Raw genomic sequence first — 25,534 nt, forward strand, 5'->3', positions numbered from 1 at the left:
GTTCTCCACCTCATCCCAGGCATCTCTCCAAACAGGCTCTTGTCTCCCTGGCCAGTATGTACGATGGCTGTGAGTTCTCCACCTCATCCCAGGCATCTCTCCAAACAGGCTCTCGTCTCCCTGGCCAGTATGTACCATGGCTGTGAGTTCTCCACCTCATCCCAGGCATCTCTCCAAACAGGCTCTCGTCTCCCTGGCCAGTATGTACCATGGCTGTGAGTTCTCCACCTCATCCCAGGCATCTCTCCAAACAGGCTCTCGTCTCCCTGGCATGCCACAAGCCTTCCTCATCCTGCATGGACACAATGGTGCCATCCTCCCTGCAATTCCCCCCTTCCTCTGCCACCTAGAGTGTCCAGCACGGTGCCCATCGCATGACAGCAGCCTGGTTAGTATTCCTATTTTGGCAAAACAAATAATCTCTTTTCTTCTTTCCCTATCCAGTCCTACCTAGTCGGCAAGAGACTCCTCACATCCCCCCCTCCTTCACCTCTGTTTATAGTTCATTCCTGCTCCACACTCCTTTTGCCCTCTGTGTTCAAATCTTGTCCTACCAAGCGAGCCCCATTCAGCTAACAAACAAACGCAGGCACTGCTCTGGAGCCTTAACAAATATTAAGTTATTTAACTTTGTGGCCGTTAAGTAAAAATTCCTCTTACCCTCGTTTTACAGATGAGGAACTGAAGCACAAAGAAGTCAGACAGCTAGTAGGAGGTGGAACTTGGATTTGGAGCCAGACTGTCTGCACCCGCCCCCCTTAACGGTACCACCAAGTGCCCTTTCCCACCCTCATGCACTTAAACTCTCCCTCCCCAGACAAGGCCACTTAATTGGTGTGACAAGAAAGTTTTATTCCAACACCTGATACGGAGTAAAGTGACAGTGCAGAAGTTAGTATATGCAAGCTGATGTTTCGTGTTCAGGGTCCAAGGTCTGTCACTATAGAGTCTCTTCTTTGCCCATCCCAACCAAGGAGAGGCATTTGATTTCTTCCACGGCTCTCTCCTCGCCACTGCACTGGACAAAGGTGTTTAAGACCCTCCCCTGTCCAGTGGCCCGAGAGAAGGAAGGAGGTGCGACAGATCCACCCAGGCAGTCCCAGGAGGCGACTCGCCACGCCACTGCGCGGTTCGGTCCGCAGTCCGCAGATCCCGGACGCTTGCTGCTCTCTGGCGGCCGGAGCCGGGAGCCCGGAGACTCAGGACTCGCACCTTCGCTCCACGTACTCAAGGGCACCAGCAAGTGACCGAGAGGCTGGGGAAAGGGTGAGAGGAAGGGAGGCGCAGCTGAGAGAAGAGAGAGTGGGACCGGGGAGGGACGCGGGGAGGATTGCGGAGAGAGGAGAGAGCGGGCGTGGGCACCCGCGGCGAGGCTAGGAGAGCTTGCCACGGGGCTGGAGTGCGCGGCAGTGCCCCGCGTCCTCTGGACCCCAAACAGCCGCTTGCGGGAGTGCACGGCCGGACCTCCGACAAGTGCAGCGTGCCTCCTACCCCCGCCTGGCCCCGGTGTCGGCCGCACCTTCTCGTCCCCGCGCCGCCCCTCCTCCGTCCCGCCCCCCGCGCCTAGTTGCGAGCGCTGCAGTGGCCGCTGTCTGCACCGCCCGGGCCGGGAGCCGCGCCTCGCCCGCTCGCCTAGGCGCATTCGGAGACCGCGCGGGCCGGCGGCCGGCTCTCCCGTGCGACCCCGCGCCTGGCTCTGGGAGCCCCCGCCGCTGCCCCTGCCGCCCCGTCCTGCTCGCGGCCAGCCGCGCCCCGCGTCCCGGGCACTCGGACAGGACTCCGACGGAACCCGCGCAGGGCTGGCCCGGAGCCCTGCGGCTATGCCCGGTGTCCCCCTTCCTGATAGTCAGCTGTCCTGCGCCCGGGCCCAGCCCCCGACGGCTGCACTTTGAGATGACTTTCCGCGATCTACTGAGCGTCAGTTTCGAGGGACCGCGCCCGGACAGCACGGCCGCGGGCCCCGGAGCGGGCGGCGGCGGGGGTGGTGCGGGCAGCGCGGCCGCCTCGGAAGGCCCGGCGGTGAGCGGCGTGCCGGGAGCCGTGGGCGGCGGCGGCGGCGGCGTGGTGGGCGCGGGCGGTGGCGAGGACAACCGGAGCTCGGCCGGGGAGCCTGGGGCCGCGGGCGCCGGCGGCGAGGTGAATAGCACGGCGGCCGTCGGGGGCTTGGTGGTGAGCGCGCAGGGCGTGGGCGTGGGCGTCTTTCTGGCAGCCTTCATCCTCCTGGCCGTGGCGGGCAACCTGCTGGTCATCCTCTCCGTGGCCTGCAACCGCCACCTGCAGACGGTCACCAACTACTTCATTGTGAACCTGGCCGTGGCCGACCTGCTGCTGAGCACCACGGTGCTGCCCTTCTCCGCCACCATGGAGGTCCTGGGCTTCTGGGCCTTCGGCCGGGCCTTCTGCGACGTGTGGGCCGCCGTGGACGTGCTGTGCTGCACCGCCTCCATCCTCAGCCTCTGCACCATCTCGGTGGACCGGTACGTGGGAGTGCGCCACTCGCTCAAGTACCCCTCCATCATGACCGAGCGCAAGGCCGCCGCCATCCTGGCGATGCTCTGGGCCGTGGCCCTCGTGGTGTCTGTGGGGCCGCTGCTGGGCTGGAAGGAGCCGGTGCCCCCGGACGAGCGCTTCTGCAGCATCACCGAGGAGGTGGGCTACGCCGTCTTCTCCTCCGTGTGCTCCTTCTACCTGCCCATGGCCGTCATCGTGGTCATGTACTGCCGGGTGTACGTGGTAGCGCGCAGCACCACGCGCAGTCTCGAGGCAGGCGTCAAGCGCGAGCGAGGCAAGGCCTCCGAGGTGGTGCTGCGCATCCACTGTCGCGGGGCCACCTCCGGCGCAGATGGGGCACACCGGGGGTTGCGCAACGCCAAGGGCCACACCTTCCGCAGCTCACTGTCAGTACGCTTGCTCAAGTTCTCCCGCGAGAAGAAGGCGGCCAAGACGCTGGCCATCGTCGTGGGAGTCTTCGTGCTTTGCTGGTTCCCGTTCTTCTTTGTCCTGCCACTTGGTGAGTGACCCCTCTCCCACGAGTCCCTACCCTTCCTCCCTGAGACTGTGGCCGAGCCTTCCAGGCACCCAGACTTGGATGGCTTTCTCTGGTGGAGAGTAGCTCTCCACCTGAACATGGAAGGCAAACTTAGCAACCTCCCTGTTCTCTTAGATGCTCAGCTTTGTAGGGGACAAACAAGAGGCTCTTTGTGCTTGCAGGACTCGTTTTACAGGCTTCTAACTTTTCTGCTCCACCCCCACCCCCACCCCCCTACATTGCCATTAGGAGCCTGGGCTTGCTTTACACTCTAGATCCCGCTAAATATAAATGGTCCATGGAAATTTGTGCCAGTATCTGACATAGTATGTAATCAGCAGTATATGTGCTCATCTACATATTAATACACAGACGTTCCCAGATATACATGTCAACCCCCAGAGGTGGGTGCACAGAGAGGGTGGCCTACATCCACTCAGGGGCAGCAAGCCCTGGCCAGTCAACACGTACACCAGCAGGCACCAGAAACCACCTGTTTTCTCCCGCACTCATTCAGCTTGGAAGCTGGCCTCACTCAGAGACCCTCCCAGCTGCTGTCTGTGGATGCCCTGGGCTCTAGCTTCTGCAGTCTCCTCTTGGAATTGGGGCGGGGGGGACTATATGTGGGTAAGAAGGAGAAAGAAAGGGGTAAATTATCCAATGGAAAGTTAATGTTGTTCATCATGGTTTCTTAAATCTACCGAGTCCTTTAGCACTTTGGGAAAACTCACTATTTCCTCCACCAGGGTCCCTGCAGTCTTGGGACATGGACAGCTGTTCTCAGGGGCCTCTTCCCACACCTGACGGCCCTCCTGAAAGCCTTGGGACTGGGTCAGCCCCAGGAAGAGAAGGAGAACAGCATTTCTGGGGACAAATTTACCCTGAGTCATTTTTCCCACAACCTCAGCATTCCCACGCCGGGGCCTCCCCTGCCTTTCCTGGGCCTGCTCCTTCCACCCTCTGCAGCTGAGTCAGGGAAGGCACTATGGCCTCCTGCTCCCCCGCAGGCCCTCTCCACACCGCAGCCAGGGTGATCTTTATACATTATAAATTAGAGCGTCACTCTCTACAGAAACCCCTCAATGCTTTTTCTCTGCTCTGGGAACAAAATCCAAACCCTCCACCATGGCCTATGAGAGGGTGACCTTCCAATTTATTACTGTCCAAACCAAGATGAGACACTAGGAATATTTATGCTTGAACCACGGGCACAAACCAGGACAAACCCAGACATGTGGCTCCCCTCCTGTAAGGAAAGCCCCGCGTGATGAGCAGCCTCCCCTCTGGCCCCATGGCTTGGTTGCTTTGCCTTTCACTCCCTGCATGCTCTTGCCCTTCTGACCCTCTTCGAGTTTCTTGCCCACATCCCTCATGCCCTTGCATGTGCTCTTCCAACTGTCTGGCCTGCCCTTCCCAACCCCTCCTGGCTAACTCCCCATTCTTTGGGTCTCAACATAAACGCCCCCTCCTCAGGGAGGCCTTCCCAGATGCCTCGGTCTCAGTGTGTGTTTCTCTGCATTTCCTCCCTCGGACACAGGCTCTCTTCCTTTACTAGCTCCTCAGCTCTAATCACATCTGTGTTGCTTGGTCTGGTGTCGAACGTCCCCCACTGGTCCTGCAAGGACAGGGATGTACTGGCTGTGTCATAGAGTCCACAGCAGCCAGGACAGCCGGCTCTGGCACCAGATAGCCTGGGTTCAAATCCCAGCTCTGTTCCTTACTAGCTGAGTAACTTCCAGCGAGTCCCAGAACCGCTCTGTGCCTCTGTCTCCTCGTCTATTAAATAAGGAGGGTGGTAATGGTCATAATGACGACCTGTAGGGGTGTTGTAAGGGTGAGATATCATGTGTGATTGCAATTGTGGCACATGGTGAGTGTCATGCGAGCTGTCGCTTTTGTAGTAGATGCTCAACACAAGATAAAAAAATGAGTAAGTCACTGATTTAAAAATCACCCAGCCAGGGGCTCTTGTAGGGATAGGGTGAAGGGTAGAGGGGGTAGGTAGGGTGAGGCAAATTAGCAGGCAAGAGAAAGTTGATGTGCCCCCCTTTAGAAACCCACCCACCCAGTATTTAGAACACCCTCAAACCCACCACCAAGGCTATTTGCCCTGCCAGTCAACCCCTGCTCTGGCCATGCCCAGCTGTGCCCTGTCATCCTAAGTGTCCTCATCCTCCCACTGTCCCTTGGGTCACACCAGCCCCCTGTAGGAGATTATCAACCTGTGTGTAGAAGCCACCTCTCTTTATGGTTTTTTCACTTCCTTTAAAATTTCTAGTTGCGGAATAATGCACAGAGAAGAAAATAATATAGCAAATGTCTGTGTACCTGTAATCACCCATATTGAACAGTTGTTCAAATTTTGCTATATTTGCCTCAGGCCCCCTTTTCTCTCTTTTCTCAAAGAAATAGAACACAGCCACAACGAAGTTTTCTTCTCCTGTCTTTTTTGATCCCTCTTTCCCCTAAGGTAAATCTGGTATTTATCACTCTCGCACATGTTTACACTCTCCCCCAAATATCTGTATCCAGACTAATACAGAGTATTGTTTTTGCGTGTCTTTAGGGTTTATGTAAATCGCACCATGCCTTGCAAATCCATCTTCAGTTTGCCTTTTCCACCCAGTGTCGTGCCGTTGAGAGTTATCCATGCCCAGGCCAGTTCATTCCAGCAGCCGTGTGCTGCTCTGTTTGAGAGCGTTTCGTGGTGTCTTGATGCAGTGTCCATGTTTCTAATTTCTCACTGCTACAATCAACGCTGCAAGAGGCTTCTGTTTTCTGAGGTCTAGACCCTGTGTCCCTCTTCCAGGAAGTCATTCCTAAATTTCCATGGCCTTTGCCCCTGGCTGGTACACACAGCTTTTTCTCACTTACTCCATCTCTGCTGCTCCTCACAGCTTGTCTGGGGACCCCCGGAGAAGGGGAGGGGCAGGTATCCTTTCTACCTGCCTGTTCTGTGCCCAGCCTCCCAGGGCACCTAACTGAGCCCCAAAGCACAGCCCACAGCCACTGGTGGAGCTGTATTGAGTGGATCCTGGCAATTAGCAAACAAAACAGGACAGAGGCCAAACAGGTACACAGAATATTTCAATCAGCATAATGTGGCTTGGCGAGCGAATCAACAGGGAGAACAGGAGGGCAGAGCCTGAGGTGGTGGAAAGGGTGGCCTAAGGGCCATTCAGGCAGGACAGGGGGCCAGGAGACCCTGACGCTGCCCAGCACTGAGCCCAGGCCTGGAAGAGGGAAGGCACCATTGAAGGAACGGGAAACATTCTGAGCAACAAGATGGGGGGGTGATGTGGCATCCAGGGGAGTGACATATCTTGGTAGGAGGTGCCAGTATGTGGTGCGGAGTGGAGGGCATTAGGAACTTAGAGAGGGGGGCCAAGGATGGGAGCAGTTGCAGAAGCAGAAGTGCGGAGTACAATCTCCCAGAAAGAGGATGGAAGGGGAAAGAAAAGAGAGGGGCTGGGGACAGAGCCTGAGGGAACTCCCATTTTGAAGAAATAAAGAGGAAGTAGAGAAAGGGAAAGCCAGGAAGAGTGACACCTTTCAGCTCCCAGGCCCTGGTCCCCACACCAGGTTGAGGAGCAGCAGAGATGAACGGTTTGGGGAAAACTGTTGGGCCAACAAGGGCAATAGGCTATGAGAATGAAGACACCCAGTAGGGCCACAACCTGAGGGTTGTCAGACAGAACCAGGGTGCTCCTGACCCACACCTCCGGACACAAAGCCACGTGGCAGCTGCAGCCAATAGCCAGTGCAGGGGCATAGCCAGTGTGTGGTCCCGAGAGCCCATGAGGTACTGAGAGCCTTAAGAGAACCCGGGGTCCCAAAGGCACCTTGGCACAGAAGACAGTTGACTGCCATTCATAAACCTAAAATGCTGTAGGTCAGGCCAGAGCAGCATCAGAGAGAGATGCAGGTGAGGTTCCCTGAACAGTGGGGACTCTGGGGGCCCAGATCAATAGGCAGGAGAGATTGGGACACCCTGAAAATCCTGAGAATCCTGGAAAGGGAATAAGGGTCATCCCCTACAAACTAGCTGCCGTCTTTCCCCGTGAGGAGCAACTGTAGGACATGTGGCAGGCAGGCAGAGGGTCAGCTCAGTGAACTAGAGACACCACATGCCCAACCCCGTGATTTCAGGCAGCAAGCCCAGAAAGGGCAGCACCTGCCCTTCCAGGACACCCGGAAAGCCGTGTAAGGGCACAAGACACACCCCTCACCCCCATGAGAGGGCGCCACCTGCCTGGTGGTCTGTGCTGACGCCCAGCTGTGCTGTCTGCTCTGTGTAGAGTGACCACACATCCCGATCTGCCTGGGACAGTCCTGGTTATGCCTGTTGACCCGCATGATTACTAGTAGTACCCCCTTTCACTCTCAAAAATGGTCCAGTCTGGATGATAGTGTATCTGGTCACCAGCCCTTGGAGGAGGGGCTCTTGGCAGCCTGCCTATGACACATATGTGCCTCGTGCCCTCACCCCAGCAAGCTGGCACAGGACTGGGTGCCTGAGAAAATCCCAGGATGTTATTTATGTAAAGGGTCCTTCTTACAAGGGTCCTTTAGTCTAATGTGTAGAGGAGCCCAATCTTGCAGAATGCATATGGGGAAGGGCAGTAGCTAGGGCCTGCTACCTGCAGACTTCCATGGAGGACCCGCAAAGAGGGGGCAGGGGTGGGACCAGCTGGAAATGCACCTGATAAAAACCTCTGCCCCAGACACTTAGCATTAGGGTCCCCCTCACCCATAGCCTTCTGGTGTAGAAATGCTAGTCACCCTCCCAGCAGGCAAGAAGGGACAGAGGGACTGGAGGTAGGCAAGCACCCATCTGCAGAGAGCTCCCTTCCCCTCCCATGCGCCTTCAGAGGCCACATCTCTCCTGATGTTCTCATGGCAGGTACCTCACTGAGGCTGGCTTTGGCCTGCCTGGCAAGTCCCCACAACCCTCCACCCGTGCCCAGAAGTAGACCTAGCCACTGAGACCTACCCGTGTGCACACACACACGTAGTCCCACCCCCTGTCATTCCTAGTGACCACAGGCAGGTGCCCAGCCTGCATGCCCAGCTCTCTTTGGTTTGGCAGGTCACCAAGCCTCACTGGCTTCCTAGTCAGCCTCTGAATGGATAGAATGTGTTGGTCAGATAGAGCAGCCTCAGAGGCTCAGAGCCCATGGGCTCCTCCCAGGTAGACCTCCAGGTGCATAAGCTACCGGGAGGCATTGATATTGGAAGTCCCAGGGCTCAATGGGACTCCAGCCATGTGAGCCAGACCTCAGCTCCCTCCTGTACTGTCAGCAAGGCCCTGAGATATTGCTGCTTCCCTGACCGCAGCCGGGTGAACTCAGGAGCTCCCTTGTGTTCTAAACACTCCAAACATACCTTTGTCACACGCACTGTCAATATTCTTACACATACCATCAAGTGTGAGGGCCAAGGAAATGGTACATATGCAAGCGTAGAGGAGTGGAGGTGTTCGTGATCACCCTGTGGTTTGGGAAACCTGGAATGTAGAATCTATGAGAAGACAGGTCACACGATGAAGCAAGATGTCAGCAATTGAATGGATAAATAAATTGTGGTGTATTCGTTGACTGGACTATTATACAGCTAGGAAAATAACCAACCTGATGTCCACAACACTGCAGATGAGTTTCATGGGCACTATGCTGAGCAAAATAAGCCAGGTCTGAAATTAAAAGCTACCATAGTATGATTCTGTCGTGTGACATCCAAAAACAGGCAAGACTAATCAATGCTGATAAAAATTGGGATGGTGGTTATATGCATGAGGTGGGGGGGGGGGGGAGGTGGTGATATTAACTTGAAGAGAGCGCAGAGAAACCTTCCTAAGAGCCAGGAATATTCTATCTGAATCTGGGTGGTGCCTACACCGGTGCATGTATAGGTAAAGTTATCAAGCCATATTCTTAAGATATATGCACTTTCTAAACTTGACTGTCGGTATCTTATGCCTTAATGAAGAGAAAGAAAGTGGGAGGAGGCTGGAGGAGGCGGTGAATGTGCTGAGCCGTGGGTGTGCAGACAGGAAAGCACACTTTGGCCGCCAGCTGTGGGGGGTAGGCTCTGCGTGTGCGCCCCAGAGTGCTGGCCAAGTACCGTAGGACCCATCACTGCAGGCTCCCCACGGCCATGCACAGGTCTCATGCGGGGATCCACAGACACAGGGAGAGGCGTGGGTGCTTCAGGTCCTCAGTAGTGGCTGTTCCATTCTGTCCCCTGGCCCAGAAGCTTGAAGGAGGGGTTGGCATTACATCTTCTATCTGTGCCTTTACGGTACCTGGCACCCAGTAAGTGCTTGGTTGATGTGCATAGAGGGAGGAAGTGACAGAACCCGTGGCCTCTTCACATCCTGCCAGGACAGGGTCTGGGTGGCAATGTGCAGCATTATATTATATTATATTATATTATATTTATTATATTTATTATATTTATTATATTTATTATATTTATTATATTTATTATATTATATTATATTTTACTTTGTTGTGGTAAGAACACAACATGAGATCTACTCTCTTAACAGGCACAATGTTGTACAACAGATTTCTAGAACTTATCATTTTGTTTAAGTGAAACTTGATGCCTGTTGATTAGCTACTCCCCTCTCTCCCTTCCCCCAGCCGCTCTTAGATTCTGTGCGTTTGACTGCAGGCTCGCCTGGTGTTATTGTGCTTCGCTTTATTTATACTTCACAGATGTTGCATTGGTTACAAATTGAAAACAAGACCCTCCACCAGCAAGAAGGTCACAGCTCCCTTTACTGTGGTGTCCTGGAACCAAACCTGCAGTGTGTCCGAGGTGCACCTGTATTCTAGACACCTCTTGTAAGTGGAATCAAGCAGTCCTTCCGTGACTGGCTTATTTCACTTAGGACAACAGCCCTCTGTGTAAAATCAGCCATCCTTACTAGTGATCCATCAGGGATGGCCTCCCACTTATGTGACTGAAAACAAGTTTTAAAACATAACTGCTAACATTTACTGAGTGATTACTATGCATAAGAAATGATCGAGGGGGCCCTGGCCGGTTGGCTCAGTGGTAGAGCGTCGCCTGGCGTGCGGGGGACCCGGGTTCGATTCCTGGCCAGGGCACACGGGAGAGGCGCCCATTTGCTTCTCCACCCCCACCCCCTCCTTCTTCTCTGTCTCTCTCTTCCCCTCCCGCAGCCAAGGCTCCATTGGAGCAAAGATGGCCCGGGCGCTGAGGATGGCTCCTTGGCCTCTGCCCCAGGCGCTGGAGTGGCTCTGGTCGCGGCAGAGCAACGCCCCGGAGGGGCAGAGCGTTGCCCCTAGTGGGCGTGCCGGGTGGATCCTGGTCGGGCACATGCGGGAGTCTGACTGTCTCTCCCCGTTTCCAGCTTCAGAAAAATACAAAAAAAAAAAAAAAAAAAAAAAAAAAAAAAGAAATGATCAAGGGTTAGGGTTTTCCTATTCTCTCTTTTTGATTGTGGATAGTTTCAGACACATACTAAGTAGACAGAGCAGTGTGGTGATGCTCAGGAACGTGGGACCCAGCTACAACAGCTGTCAACCCACTCCCCTTCTTGGCTCATCTCAACCGTGAGTCGCTTTCCCACCACTGCGGATTATTTTGAAGAAAATCCAGATAGCATATCAGTTCATCTGTAGATTCTTCAATATGTATTTCAAAAAATAGAAACTTTAAAAAATAACCTTAACTCATTATAACACAAAAAACATTGTTTCATATCATCAAATATCTACCTAGTGTTCAAATGTTGACTATTGCCTCAAATTTTTAGTTTGTTTGAATCAAGGTCCCAAAAAGGTGCGTGCATTGCATGTAGTTGATGTGCATCCTTTAAATTAAAGATGTGCATCTTGATAAGATTCTTCTCCCCCCCTCCCATCTTTTTCCTTTCAACTTATTAGGTAAATGAAACCAGATTGTTTGCCCCAAGGAGTAGCCCACAGTCTGGGGTTTGCATCCTCATAGTACAATTTAATGTGTCCCTCTGTTCCCTGTACTTCCTGAAAAGTGGTTTGATCAGATTCACGTTCAGTGTTTGGAGCAAGAACTCTTTTTTGTAATATTAAGATTGATCAAGGGTTTAAGTGCCATCAGCCCGATCCACCCATTGTAAATTGTTCCATCAGCTTTTTGCCTGCTGGTTCTAATGGCCATTAACCATGGCCTGAACTCATATCACTGGGACTTAAAGTGGTGATATCTGAATTCTATCATCCCTTCTACATTTGTGCACTAAAATTCTAAAAAGAATTCACCACTACCTGTTTGGTTACTTGAAATAGAGTTGGTACAGGAAAAGCTGATTGACCCCAACATTGATCAAACCTTCAACTCCCTGTACTCACCTTGTCCTCTGGTTAGTCTGGCCTCCCTTCCCAGAGCTCCCTCACCTCCACTCACTTCTGTGAGCCCTGAACTTTGAATCTGACCATTCTTTTATGTGGGACACAGTATGTGTTAGTAAGTATTTAACAACTGGCTCTGGAGTGGAGGTTAATTTGTAGCACTTGCCCATTTCCATGGTGTAAATATTCCCACTGTGATCAATTTCAAGTTACTAAAGAGACATCAACAAGCTTGCAAAGTTCCTGAAAATTTAACCATCAGCTCTTGTGAGCCAGGGCGAACCAGTGTCTAGCTGAGCACTTGCTAAAGAAAAATCACACTTTCCACAGGCAGGCTTCCTCCTCGGGGCAGCCTCACGGTGTCCACTGAAGTCCTACATGTTCCCTGTGGGCTCTGAATCTCTCTCAACCCCTCCTGGTCCTAAGGGGTCTCACTCATCTGTTACTTCTCAGCCCTCCCTGGTTTCTGCCTCTCCTTTGCTCACACACACAGCATATAGATGTATCCCAAGTTTCTCATAAAAAGGATTCACCCTCAACTCCTGGTCCCTTCAGCTTCACCCCTCCCCATCTTCTTGCTTTAATCTTACTTTTTATCTACTTGCAAGAATATCCTATGCTACTTACTTCTTTTTAAAATATTTTGATATTAGTCTTAATCCTAAATATCAGAGCTGGGACTGGAACCCAAGCACTCTGGCTCCAGAATCCTTGTTACTTCCGCCAGGGTCAGCGGTCAGGCTGCGTCCAAGGTTCAGGCCAGTTGGCAGCCATGTTTTAAGCTTTAAATCTCACTGAGCCCCTCAGCCTCAGCACTCACCCTCCTGGCTCAGGTTCATGCTCCCTTACCCACCATATTCCGGCCACCAAGGGTCCTGAGCATTGCCATGGGACAAGGCCACTTCCTCTGTGACCTGATCCTCTCTCAGCCCCCAGGAGACCCCCAGAGCCCTTGAGCTCATCCATCAAGGGAAAGCCTCTGAGTGCCTGAGCCCATCTCTGCACTGCCTGAGCCCTGCTTCATCCTGCCTCATGGGCTGTATGCCCACCAAACGAGTCTGTGAATGCTGGAGGGTTTGTCTGCCTTAGCTTTGTGGGTGGTAACCCAGCCCGGCAATGTCCTGGACCCCTGAAAGCTGGTATTGGGGCCTTGTGAGCAATGCCTACAGAGTGACCACTGCCTGGGCATCTTCTCTGGCATAAGCGCTGATCTGCTCAGACCCATGAGCCGTTTGTCACTGCAGCCCCAGAGCTGAGAGGCTCATGCTCTGATCAAAGACAAGTTCAGCTGAAAACAAGAGCCATTTGGCAGACATTTCAGCCTTGGGCACTCTGAGCTTGGAATATGGCCACTCCAAGGCCACAGAGCAGGAAATAATGAGTTAAGAAGTGACAACAAAGAGTGGAAAGAAGGGGAAGAAAGAGGGAAAGAAGATGGAAAGAGAGAAAAAAAGAGGGAAGAGTTGACGGGAAATGGGTGGGGCTACTGTAGGCCTCAGGACAGGTCTGCGACTCCTCTTCCTGCCTTGGTCCCCTCTAGGCAGCCTCTGGGGCTCTAGGAGCTGCCCCTTCTCGCCCCACCCTCCACCCCCACTAATGGCCAAGGGAGTAGAAAAGGGGGGGAGGCTGGTGCAGCCCAATATTTCACCATTGGCTGCAAGTTATGAGCAAGGCTGACTGTGAATTCTGACATTCTGCCAAGAAAGAATGAGTTCCCTTCTGGTGAGGCCAAAACAGTGCCGGTAATCACATGGTCCACTCCTTGGCTTCAGAGCTGTCACTCTTCCATGAGGCTGGGCCTCACTGATCACCATCAGCCTTTACTGGCATCTCAGCATCAACTCCTGGGCCTGGCCGTTCTTGTTCCTTAGGAGGCGGGACTAGACTGTGATGATCTAGGCTGCAAATACCTGCCCCTCAACCTCACAGGCCAGACTGGCCCAGCCAACATACCAGAGAATGGGCTTACCAAGAAGCACCCTGACACTTCTGGCCAGTATTGTCCACTCATCCCACACATTGGGTGACTCCTGATAAAGGCACCCTAATATAGGGAGTGGGGAAGGCAGGTGGGAGCAAGCTTGATGGAGACTCACTTGAGAAAACAAGGTCAAGGAGTCGAGTGAAGCAGCCAAGAGTTATCTGTGCAGCCGTCTCCTTGCTGCGTCCTTACCGCCACTCCTCATTGGCAGGTAAATATGGCCACTGCCCGGCTCCAACCAGCCTGCTGAGCAAGAAGAAGTGAACACAGACATGCATGCTTGTGCCCTGCCTCCCCCAGCAGCAGACAGAAGAACTGATCCAGCCACAAAGGCATAACCCCATCGTTGTAGGTTGGGAACCAAGCAAAAGGCTTGAAGACACATCCTTGGGTATCTTGGGTCCGATCCCTAAAGGCAGAGCCTGAGACAGGGGTTCTTATGCAAATGATGGACTGAGGGAGGCTTTCAGGAGGGACCTGCGAGGAAGAGAGGAAAGTGGGTGAGGTCAACAAAGAGCTGATCCAGGAAGATATGGTCGGTCTCAAAGTCTAGCCACAGCCCGGCTCCACTGGAGCCCTGGAGCAAGCTCAGCAGCCTAGTTTGTACCAGCTGGAGGCAAGCGGGCTGGCCTTTTTAATCCCACTTCAGTTTGTCCCTGGCTGTGAGCTGCCCCTTGGTGGGAAAGTGTCATCTCCCAGTTGAAGCAGTTCCCATTGGCCAAGGGCATTTCTCCAGAGAAGGGGCTACTGTGAGCCCTAGTAGCCAACACTCATAGCAACTGGGAGCTGGGGACCTGGCTGAGGCATCAACAGCATCTATTTCAAACCTTAGAGGTGACTTTTTTTTCTTTTAATATATTATGCTCACTTTGCTAAAGATGGCACTGCCTACTTACTTAGAAGCCCGTTGCCCAGGTGATATCAATGTGTGTTGGGGGTGGGCTGTGGGCAGGCCTAGAGGTGACTTTTGAGCAAAGACTTGAAGGAGGGGAAGGAGATGGCCAAGCAGCTCTGTGGCTCCTCCTAGGAGGCGGGGGTCTGTCTGATGCTCTCTTCTGATAAGCAGCTCCCACGAGGAGGCAACGAACAGCCCAGCCCTTCTCAGCATTCTGGATGGAGCACTGAGTGTAGTGGAACCCAGCGTGGCCAGCCCCACAAGGCACCCTTGAAGCCATATGGAAGGCCAACAAACGCCACCTAGCCTGCTGGAAACCAGATTAAGAGGTGCTCAAGGAATACATAGCCCAGAAACTACTACTACCTCCCCAGGTGCCCAGGGGAGTGCAGTTAATCACAGAACCCTCCTGGAGAAGGTGGCTCTCGGCCGGAGTCTGAAGAAGGGGAGACACCGTTATGGAGAGGGGGTCATCCTGGCCCGGCCAACATGCAAAAGCCCAGTGAGGGGGGACAGCTACTGGTGGAAAAGAGCAAGTGTTTGTGACTCCTACGTTAACACCGGGGACCCCTGAAAGACCAGGGGAAGTCCTATTTTTATCTTGACATAGTGCTCACAGAAGACCAAGTGCTTCAGGGCTAGACTGACTCAAGTCCAAAGCTTGGCCCTGCCCCTTGCCCTCTGGACAGAACTAGAATCTTTCTGCAAAATGAGGTGTCAGTGCCATGAGAATTCAGTGAGAAGTACACACAGGGCCCGGCGTGGAGCCGAGTAGGTACTGGGCACTCAGAAAGCATGAGCTTCCATCTCCTTCCTCCTCACTTTACCCTAACACCACTTATTCATTCATTCAACAAATATTTGACAGTCTGCACTCTGGGGCAGGCACCTGTGTTAGAGGCTGGGATGAAAAGAGCAATGAATCCCATCCCTGCCTTCAAGAAAGCTAACGTCCAGTGGAATGGATAGAGAAATCATAGATTTTACTATATAAAAGTAGAGGCATTCATGAAAGGGCCCCTAACCCAGGCTTGGTCAAGGAGGATGCCTGACCTGAGGCTTCAGGGGTGGTGAGAGGAAGCAGGAAACACCGTGCAAGCAGAAAGGAAGAAGGGGCCCAGTTCCTATGGGAAAACTTGCTTGTGGCTTCTTGTGGCCAAATTTGGGCGGAGTTAAGACAAAGGCAGGACTGGGTCCTAAAAAGCCATGAATGCAACACGAGAAATTTTGGGCTTATTCCTCAGAGCCACTGGAAGCCACTCACGGTTTTCAGAGGGGAAGAGAGAGAACGCCTCCAGTGGCTGTGAGTAAAGTGGAGAGGACAGGGGACTGTGGGGACTGTAATAGCCTTGCAAACAAAAGGAGATGCCAGACTCAGCAAAGGCTGCAGGAACGATGTGAAGGGAGGGACCCTGATGGAGAGAAATTAGAATGCACTGGTGGTGACCAGTCGGACATGCAGGGTAGAGAAGAGGGATTCATTCAGCAAACTCAGCAAGTGTTGAACGCCTACTGTATGCTCAGTGTGATCATGAGGTCTTCTGGGTGATAGGACGGCAACACCAAGTAAACAGACACCAGTCCTGGCCCGTAGCCTCAGGGGAGAAAGATGATGGAAAACACAGTGAAGCATTACTCAGCTAGTTCACGAGAAGGTGGCAAGTGCCGTGAACAACAGTAGAGCCAGTTAAGGGGGATGCGGCTTGCAGGGTTGGGGGTGAGGGCGTAGGATATTGTAATTTTAAATAGGAAGTCAGAGAAACCTTACTGCTTTTACAAGACTCCTCTTTTAAGGGCAATCCTACATTTAGCAATGGGAACATGAGGAAGAAGCAAAAAAGGGAATTAATATGGAGTCACCTGACCAGGTGGATAGAGTGTCAGACTGGGACGCGGAGGACCCAGGTGTGAAACCCTGAGGTCACCAGCTAGAGTGCAGGCTCACCAGCTTGAGCATGGGGTCACTCACTCTGCTGCGGCCCCCAGTGAAGGCACATATGAGAAAGCCATCAATGAACAACTAAGGAGACTAAGGAGCCAAAACGAAGAATTGACGCTTCTCATTTCTCTCCTTCCTGTCTGTCCCTATCAGTTCCTCTCTCTGTCTCTGTCACACACACACACACACACACACACACACACACACACAAGAAATTAACATGGAGTAAAAAATCCAAGAGAATGGTACCCCAGAAGCAACAGTGAGGCAAGAAGCATCAAGGATGTACAAGAGAAATGTGTTCAGGTCGGGGCCTGTGCGGATAGGGGCTGAGGAGCAGAGCGGTGGAGTGAAAAGCAGGGAGGGAAGAGGAGACAGCAGGTGTGGGTGGAACCGGTGCAGAGAATGAGGGCGCATCTGTGACCGAGGCTAGCTTGCGGGTGACTGATGGCTCGAGAGCACCGCAACACATGTCAAACATGAGCCTTGGGTGAAAGGAGACATTCTTTTCTTACCAAGGAGGAAGGGAAGGGAGGGAGGTTTGAGCAAGTCCCCAACTTCTTTAGCTTCTGTTTTTCCCGTGAGACAGGAAGTGAGGTCAAGCACTCTGGAGAAGGTGAAGGGGTGGCACAAGGAGTGTAGAGAGGAACAGGCGCAGGAATAGGGGAGAGCCCGCTGAGCATGGGTGGCAAGACTGCTGGAAACACAGGACCCTGAGCTGAGATCACAGGCCCCAAGTGTGTTCAGGGAGTGAGTGACTCGCTCCAGAGTCGGATGTGGCTGGAGAAGTACAAGGTAAATCCAGGAAGATGTGGGTGTGAGAGCATGGCGAGCGGGCCGGGCTCAGCTAAGCGGAGGAGGCAAACAGAAGGAGATGACGGGAAGAAACCGAGAGACTGGCAGATCAAAGTACCAACGAGAGAGAGAGAGAGAAAGCTGCAGTCAGCAGTGGAAATGGGTTCTAAGTGAAGAAATAAAATGCTCAGATATATATTTTAAAAGGACCCCCCAGCTGCTGTGTGGAGAACAGGGTTTGGGGGCACAAGAAGGAGCACACTTGAAAGGGCACTGAAGACCCTGGCTGGTTTGCTCAGTGAATAGAGCACTGGCCCAGCATATGTATGTCCCAGGTTCAATTCTAGGTCAAGGCACACAAGAGAAGCGATCATTTGCTTCTCTCTCCCTTCTCTCCCCCTTCTCTCCCTCTTCCTCTCCTGCAGCCAGTGGCTTATTGGTTTGAGCATTGTCCTGGGCACTGAGGATAGCTCAGTTGGTCCAAGCACGTCAGTCTCAGGCACTAAAAATAGCTTGGTTGATTCAAGCATCAACCCTAGACAAGGGTTGCCAGGTGGATCCCAGTCAGGGCACATGCCAGAGTCTGTCTCACTATCTCTCCTTCTCTCACCAAAAAAGAGGAAGAGGGGCACTGCAAATGGTAGCTGGGATGAATGGTAGCTGGGGTGAGGATGATAATGGGATGGTGCATAGTGGGGATTCTGGGACCAATGAGATAGGATATTGCAGGGTGCAATAGAAAGAGAGGGATCAGCTGTATCAGGCACCTACAATGAGCCAAGCATGATGTGGGGAGCTTACCATTTAAGGTTAAGATAGACAGGAAACTGCCAGTGACCTGCAGTGTTCTTGGCACTTGAAGTAAGTAGATAATCTGGGGTGGGGATAGAGGGTAAAAGGGAGTACAACTAACTGCTAGCTTGGGAGAGAGTGATGTAGGAAGGCGTCCAGGAGGAGGTGCCCCTGGAGCTGGCACCACCAGGTGGAGGAAAGAGGAAGCGCATCTAGAATGATCATGTGCAAAAGCCCAAAGGCAAGACTGAGGCGTTCATTGGGGCCTGAAGGCAGCAGCAGTCAGTGTGGCACTTCTCTGATGCGCATGAAGACAGAGGTAAGACTGCAGAGAGGAGCAGAAGCCACGAGAGGAAGGAGAGCTAGGGGGTGATGCCGGACTCGTGGATGGAGAGGCGGGAAGGTGAGGGAGGGCATCCCATGAAAGCTCCTGGTTCCAGTGGCAGCTGCCGAGATGAGTTAGCACAGCTGGGCTTCATGTCTGCAAGAAAGGTTGTGTGCAAAGTGGAGAGTGGAAGAGGGAGCCAGCTCAGGGCAGAGAAAGGGGCCTCCAGGCCCTGAGAGAGAGTAGCCTTGTCTCAGAGGCCCCAGCTGCCCATTGAGGCTTTCCTGTATCTGAGCAACAGGTGCTGCCAAAGGTGTGCACTGGGCAGCTGGAGAGGGATGCAGGTGCAAGCCAGGCAAGGCAGCTGGCCACCCCAAGCAGCCAGTACTCAGAGTGGCTGGGGAAGGAGCAAGCGGGGAGTGGCTGAGAAGGAGCTTGTCTGCTGATGCCCCGACAGCACACCAGCATTGCAGGGACAGCAATGCCTGTGAGCCAAGTGCGCACCTTCAGGAGGCTGAGGGAAGTTCCCCATCTCATCTGTGACATGGGAAGGGGAGGGAACTGTCTGCCCACAGCCCTCTCCGGCCCAGAGATCCCTGCAAGAGGCTGTGGGCTGATGCGAGTTAGTTGGAGGTTGGGGGTGCAGAGGTGGCAGGGAGAGTGAAGCAGATTGCAGGGGGCACAGGGGGAGACGACAGCACTCCAGGCAGAGGTAGATACAAGACTCGGAACTGCCATCTATAAAGGGAACAGGAAATGTCTCTTGGGAGCTACTGCTTGTGGAAGCTGGAGCCCAAAGCACAAACATCGGTATTTTCCAGGCAAGATGTCTGCACACAGTGGACAGGGATCAAATAAACAAAGTTGTGGCGGATGCTGTTGGTGCCTCGCTCATCTCCCCTAGACCTTAGTGCACTAGGGAGCTAACTTCCACCAGAGCATCTGCCTTTGTCTCTCTGTCCACCCAAATCCTCCTCATCCACCCACTCAGCAGGCAGGAAGTGTGGGAAATGAACCAATGACTTGTGGGAGTGGGCGTATTTGTACCCCGACTCCCTCACTCCTCTGGGGGGCGGGCGATAGCTCTGAGTTCCTGTTCTCCGCTGTCTCCCAGCCCACCCAGGAACTCCAGAACACACCTTTTATTGGCCTTCTCTTCCCTAGCTCTTCTTTCCACTTCACTACTGGGGTTCCACTTATCTCCCAAATTAACAACTGGCATTTGAATCCTTGTCTCAGAGGGAGCTCAAAGACAGACAGAGCATCAGCAGGACACTGTAGCAAAATTGAGGGGGGAGCCAAAAGGCCATTTGAATTCCAGCGCCTTCTGTGTAAGGAACTCCCAGCTGGCAGCGGGCCACACAGGTCAGTTGAGAGTAAATTAGAATATTAATGTTTACACCAAGGCCCAAGCTATACAGTGTGCTGTGCTGCCCACCGATCTGAATCAAAACCACACTGATAACAATGCCCTTTGGCCGGCTTCGGGCTCATTGCTGAAAGCATAGTCCACTGATTTGTCATCGTGGGCTAAATATAAAAAATTGTGGCCTGAGTCAGAAAGTTATTTTCAGCACTCTGTCTTACTCTGCAGCCATTGAGGGATGCTGTTCGGAGGGCTGCTTTTCTGGAGGATGAGGCCAACCCTGGCGGGCCCCACATTCCAGGAACAACTACCCAACTCCTCTCCCAGGGGGTACCATCTCCTCAGCACACCCTGACTGATGCCCTCGTCTCCCTCAAACTAACTAGGTCTAAGCTTCTGTTTCTGGCCCCTCTCCAGAGCTGGGAAGTGGGTCCCTTCCTGGTCTGGGGTCTCCTCTCAGAAGCCACAGAAATAGGGAGGGAGGGAGTGAATAACAGCAGTATTTATTAAGAACTTAAGTGCTAGACACTGAAATTTATGAATCATCACAAAATCTCTGCCAGAGAAATATTATTGTCTATATTTCCCAGCAAAGGAAAGTGAGACTTAGCCACATAACTTGCTCACATAGCTCAGGGCTACGTGACCAAGGTTAAAAGGCCTTTGCACACAACGCTGCGTGACCTTCCTCTACCTCCACACTGTCTCTTAGCACCAGGAATTCTCTGTGTGGTGGGAGGTGGGTACTATGCAGGGACCCCAGGTTCGAGAGCGGGGCATGGCGCCTCTGTCCTCTCAGTAGGGAACCCTGCTTCTATTTCTTTGGGGGGAAGGGAAAAGAGGGCATGTGTCATGATTTGTCAAGGACCCCTATGCCTGGCCTGCTCAGCCTCTTGGGCACCTGCACCTTCTGCCCGGAATGGGACACTTTTGCCACCTACCCTCTGCTGCTGCTGTTGCTGACGATGAGTGAGGCTGAGAGAGTGGCCTTTGCTTCCTGGATCATGCTTTGCATGTTGTCAGGTGCTTTTTAGAGACACGACTCCTTTGGGATCATGGTGTAGATGCCAAGGGAGAGGTTTGTGGCAAGGTCTTCCTGGCACAGCCCAGACCCAAGTGCGCCCACCTCCTCCTGCCTGGCACTGCTCCCTCAGAGCCATCCCAGAGGCCTTCCTTGACCACCCCCCAGGGGGTAGCCCCACTGTCCTGCATTCCAACAGCCATTGTTTATTGAGATTTAATTCTAGGCTCTCTCACCTGCTTTAAAATATCCATGGCTCCTAACTGCCCACAAAATAAAAGCCAACCTTCCCAGAATTTAAGGCCCCTTCTGTCCCAATGAAGTTTTCTGAGCGTATCCTATATGACACTCCCAGGCCCCAGACTTGTTATCCTCTTGCCATCTGTCCTCTGCACTTGTGCCCTCTGCCCTGCCTATCCTGGTTGGCTCCTGCCCATTCTGTGAGACCCCTGCAAGGCCCCACCCCACGTGGTGAGCACCACCATCACCCCACCTGCTTTCCCCTGATATCTGATCAGATTGCTAACAAGGAGCCAGGCTGTTTGGTGTAAGCCCAGCGCAGTGCCTGGCATGGGGCAAGCCTTGCTCAGCATCGATCAGGGGTTCTTACCTTTTGTGCTAGGGACTGTTTAAGAGCCCATCTCGGTCACGCTTTCAAATGCACTAAATGAAATACAGAGAACTGAAATTAAGCCGATTTTATTGAACCCCTTGTAAAAATATTTTTAAATGAAATGTATGATGTAGTAATAAATGTGTGTCTACGTTAAGGCATGAAATAAGATCTAGAGGCGCGTTCTAATGACCTGAAGGTCGCGGAGGTTCGCCCTTTTGCGCCCAGGGGCTGCTAGGGCCTCCCGCCTTCTGGAGCATCTGTCTAACCCGTGTGGGTCTCTGCTCCCCGCAGGTTCCCTGTTCCCGCAGTTGAAGCCCTCGGAGGGCGTCTTCAAGGTGATATTCTGGCTCGGCTATTTCAACAGCTGCGTAAACCCGCTCATCTACCCCTGTTCCAGCCGCGAGTTCAAGCGCGCCTTCCTCCGCCTCCTGCGCTGCCAGTGCCGACGTCGTCGGCGCCGCCGTCCCCTCTGGCGCGTCTACAGCCACCACTGGCAGGCGTCGACCGGGGAGCCGCGCCTCGACCGCGCCGCCGGCTCCGACTCCGCGCTCCCCGGGGCGCCCCTGGCCCTCACCGAGCTCTCAGCCCCAGGCACCCCTGGCACGCCCGAGGTGCAGGCTCCCGTCACCGGCCGCGGAAAGCCGCCCTTCGGTTTCCGCGAGTGGAGGCTGCCCGGGCCGTTCCGGAGACCCACCACCCAGCTGCGTGCCAAGGTCTCCAGCCTGTCGCACAAGATCCGCGCCGGGAGCGCGCAGCGCACAGAGGCCGCGTGCGCCCTGCGCTCGGAGGTGGAGGCTGTGTCCCTTGGCGTCCCCCATGGGGTCGCAGAGGGCGCCGCCTATCAGGCCTACGAACTGGCGGACTACAGCAACCTCCGGGAGACTGATATTTAAGGACCCCCGAGCTAGGCCGCTCGAGGGGCTGTGAGGTTGCGCCGGGAGAGGCGGGTAGGGTGGGGAGAGAGCGCAGACGTGGAGAGGGAGGCTGGCTCTGTTCAAGAGGCCCGTGAGGATCAGGGACTCGAAACTGACCAGGGCAGCTGCTCTAGCATTCCCCGAGGAGCTGGGGCGGGGTGGTGCTCAGCAGGGTGGAAGGTTATGCGCCCCCACAGATGCTCCGAGCTCCTCCTTTCAGAGGGAGGGCTTATGGACTCTGTGGGGCTATTTGCTCCCAATCCTGGTTTGAGAAACAATGCTCCATCTATGCCTTGAGCCCTGGGTTGACAGCCCCAAGTATGGCCAGGCAGGCCCGTCCCTCCCTTGGGGAGAAAGGAGCACGGGGGCCCTGCATGGCTGCCCCACCGCCTCCCTAGGAAACAGTCACTGGGACCAGGGTTTCTCAATGAACACAGTTTCTCCTTACTGCCGACTGGAGGAAACTTGAGGGCCTGTCTCCACCACCCACAAGCTTTGGTGGCTGATTGGATGACCGTTTTACAAGCCTATTGTATTTCCCCGTGAGCCACTACCCCCTACCGGTACTCCATGCTCACTGCATCACCTGGCCCTGCTCCCCATTCTGCCCCCCAAGGGCCTTACTGTTTACACTGTACAGAGCTCCTTGTGCCTGTGCCCATCACCTTTTGCTGGGATCCAGAGCTGTCAAATGAGGAGAGCTTTATTTGTCATTTTGAGACATATTTATTGGTAAGAGTACTTCTATTTTGTCCAAACTGTGCAAACTGTCCCTTTTTAGCTTATAACCTATAAAGAACTACCTTTCCCCTCCCCCTAAAATCCTTCAAGTACTAGGGGCCCACAACAGGATAGACTGGGTATTCATTCACCTTTCTAGTTTCAAATTACCTCTCTTTTAACTGATGGCTGCTGTCCTTTAGGACTTGGAACATGACCAAAGGACTCTGGGGAAGAGGGGGAGGTTGTTGGCTTTTAAAATTCACTTGAGTAGTCTTGGGAAACAAACAGTAATCATAAGCACAGATTTTTCTCTTTGTCAGTCTCCCCAGATCTACCTGTGATAGTTTGAGGGCCTCAGTGGGGAAGGCAGCCATCAGTTAAATGGGTGAAACATTTCAAGAAAAAGCATACAAGCCCAAGAAGATAGGGGTACATGGTGAGTGAGAGAACGCCTACCTAGGCACCGTGTTTGTTATCTTTGAGTAAAGTGTCCAACACATCATAGTCCCAAGAGATTGCAAGTAATTCAGTTTTCAACTGGATAATCTCAACCAATCACATCCACCCAACCAGCATGGGAGTGATGACTTGGACCACTGGACCCTTGGGAGGAGAGCTGGTCAGACAGTGCCCCAAGGAGTCTGCAGTGGCGGTGTTCTGAGACGGAAGCTCCAGCTCCTGGAGCCACCATGGACCTGTACTTTGAGCTGGAAGTTTTCATCCTGTATTGGGGAGGTAGTCTGTTTGAAATGTCACCACAATTTCAGACCCTTCACCCCAAGTTTACAAGGTAAAAAGGCGGCCAGTATCGGGGCTCAGGAACTGACATTTCCCACTGTGGGTCTATAGCAAGTTCGGGATGTTCGGGACTGGCAACCCCCAAGGCACAAGAAGGGCAGCTTCAGGTCGGTGTTGGGAGCGTGTTGCACACTCCAAGAGGGTTCCACTTGGCAGCACACTGGCCACCCTAAAGCTGGGGACTCTTGGGGGGCAACCCTGTGATCTCACAGAAGTGGGGACTGTTGGTCAAGTCAGGGATCAGCAGTGGGGCAGACCCCAGTATCAGGACTGAACACTGTACCGCTGGGCAGAGGTCAATATCAGGGGCGGGTTCCTGAGCAGGGTGACATCGGTTCCCACGTGCCAGGGCAGTTGAGCCCACAGGAGGTCAACAGTGGGGACAAGGGAGTGAGGCGGAAAGTGAGTCCTCATCAGTAAGATCTTTTGGTGAGGGAAGGGCCTCCTTGCCCCCATCACAGCTTGCAGGCAGTGCAGGCAGCTTGGCCAGTGCTTTCTGTGGGCACGATGATCAGTCAGCAAACGTGTCTGATGTTCAAGCCTCAACTGCCATCTGCCAGGCACAGCGGCCCTCTGCGCTCAGATACCTCCTTCTGCACCCCCCACCAGGTACTGAGTCTTCAGGAGATGGGAGAGGGCTGCAGAGCCCCCAGAGAGGCCATACCACGGCAGGAGCATCCAGGGACTGGGTTCTAATCATCGATAAAGCACTGAGCTGCTGGCCTCCATCTCAGGACATGCCAAAAAGTTGTAGAGGGGCCCAGAGGAATGGAGGGAGTGACGACAGCATTTCTGGAAAGGGGAGCCTCTTGCAAGTGATTTTGGGGCATTTGGAATAAGTGCACTCACTGTACCATATCCTGGGTCCTCAGGTGTCCCAGCCCCCAAGCCTGGCCCACACAACTCATTAAAGACTGTCCCTGAAGTGCACGTAAAAAAATGGGCCACTGTCTCCAGGAAGCCCCTATGAAATGTCAAGGTGATTGGGGGAAGAAGGAAGATGAAGTGCCGGTCAAGATGGGAATAGGAGTTCCTTTGCAAAATCCTCAAAAATGAGGGCGTTTCTTAGTGAGAAAGGCAGGGTCCTGTGAGATGTGACAGGGAAAAAAAGCAGGTCTCCTAAGACACTGGCACTCGCCCAATTGCCCCAGTCCCCACCCAAAAGCCTCATTACTGCTTCCCACTTGAAACCCCTAGCTCCAGTCCACCCTCCCTCTCAAACTGGGCTCTTGCCACCCATCTTGCCTTGCTTCCCACACTCTCTGGGACCTCTGTCCCCAGCATTCCACAGGGCCACTTTGCAAGTCACCTGGGACCTTTCATTTCCCCAGTCTCCCAGCATCTGTCTCTGCTGCAGTCCACGCTAGTGGCCACGCCTGCTTCCTGAAATGTCCCTCCCCTTCCTGAGCCACGCCCCTGGGATTTCTTCTGGTCCCCTGACCACGCTTTCTCTCACTCCTGCGCAGGCGCCTCTTTCTGACCTTAAATGTCCCCCGGGGTTTTCTCCTTCCTTTTCTCAACTCCACACAATCTCATCCACTCCAAATCATTTCACTCTCATACATAAATGGTTCCCAAGGGTCTGTCTCCAGCTCCAGATGTGTGTTCCCTCTCCCCCGGATGACCCCCAGACGCCGCAAATGCAAGTCTCTTATCCACTGCAAAGCCCTCTTATCTGCTGCAGGCGTGACAAGCCACTGGTGCCGAGGCTTCAGGCTCCTCGAGGCCCTGAGTCTGCCTGTCCTCTCCACACTTCACCGTTTTCTCAAGACCTCGTTCCCAGATCCCCTGCCCAGAACTAGTCCCTGAGCACCCCTCAGTCTCCCTGATAGCTCGCACCAACATCACCCGGCTTCGAGTCCACTGATGGAATCTATATGTGGTCCACTGGGGAGAGAGCTGTCTATCCCCAGGGCTGCTCAGGACTGGATCTAAGTGTTCACTAAATATCGGATCTGTGGATTCACTAACTCTTCCT

At 53.6% G+C, this 25,534-nt stretch overlaps 1 protein-coding gene across 1 annotated transcript; it reads left to right on the top strand.

The window, feature by feature from the left end:
- The first annotated feature begins 842 nt into the window (after positions 1–842).
- On the top strand, positions 843–23,584 carry ADRA1D (adrenoceptor alpha 1D). The gene is made up of 2 exons (XM_066236893.1): positions 843–3,010; positions 21,413–23,584. Exons 1-2 carry the CDS (start codon positions 1,894–1,896, stop codon positions 22,012–22,014), a joined length of 1,719 nt encoding a protein of 572 aa, XP_066092990.1. The 5' UTR covers positions 843–1,893; the 3' UTR covers positions 22,015–23,584.
- Positions 23,585–25,534: the final 1,950 nt, after the last annotated feature.

Source organism: Saccopteryx bilineata, chromosome 6 (assembly GCF_036850765.1).
Source record: "Saccopteryx bilineata isolate mSacBil1 chromosome 6, mSacBil1_pri_phased_curated, whole genome shotgun sequence".
Lineage (NCBI taxonomy): Eukaryota > Metazoa > Chordata > Mammalia > Chiroptera > Emballonuridae > Saccopteryx > Saccopteryx bilineata.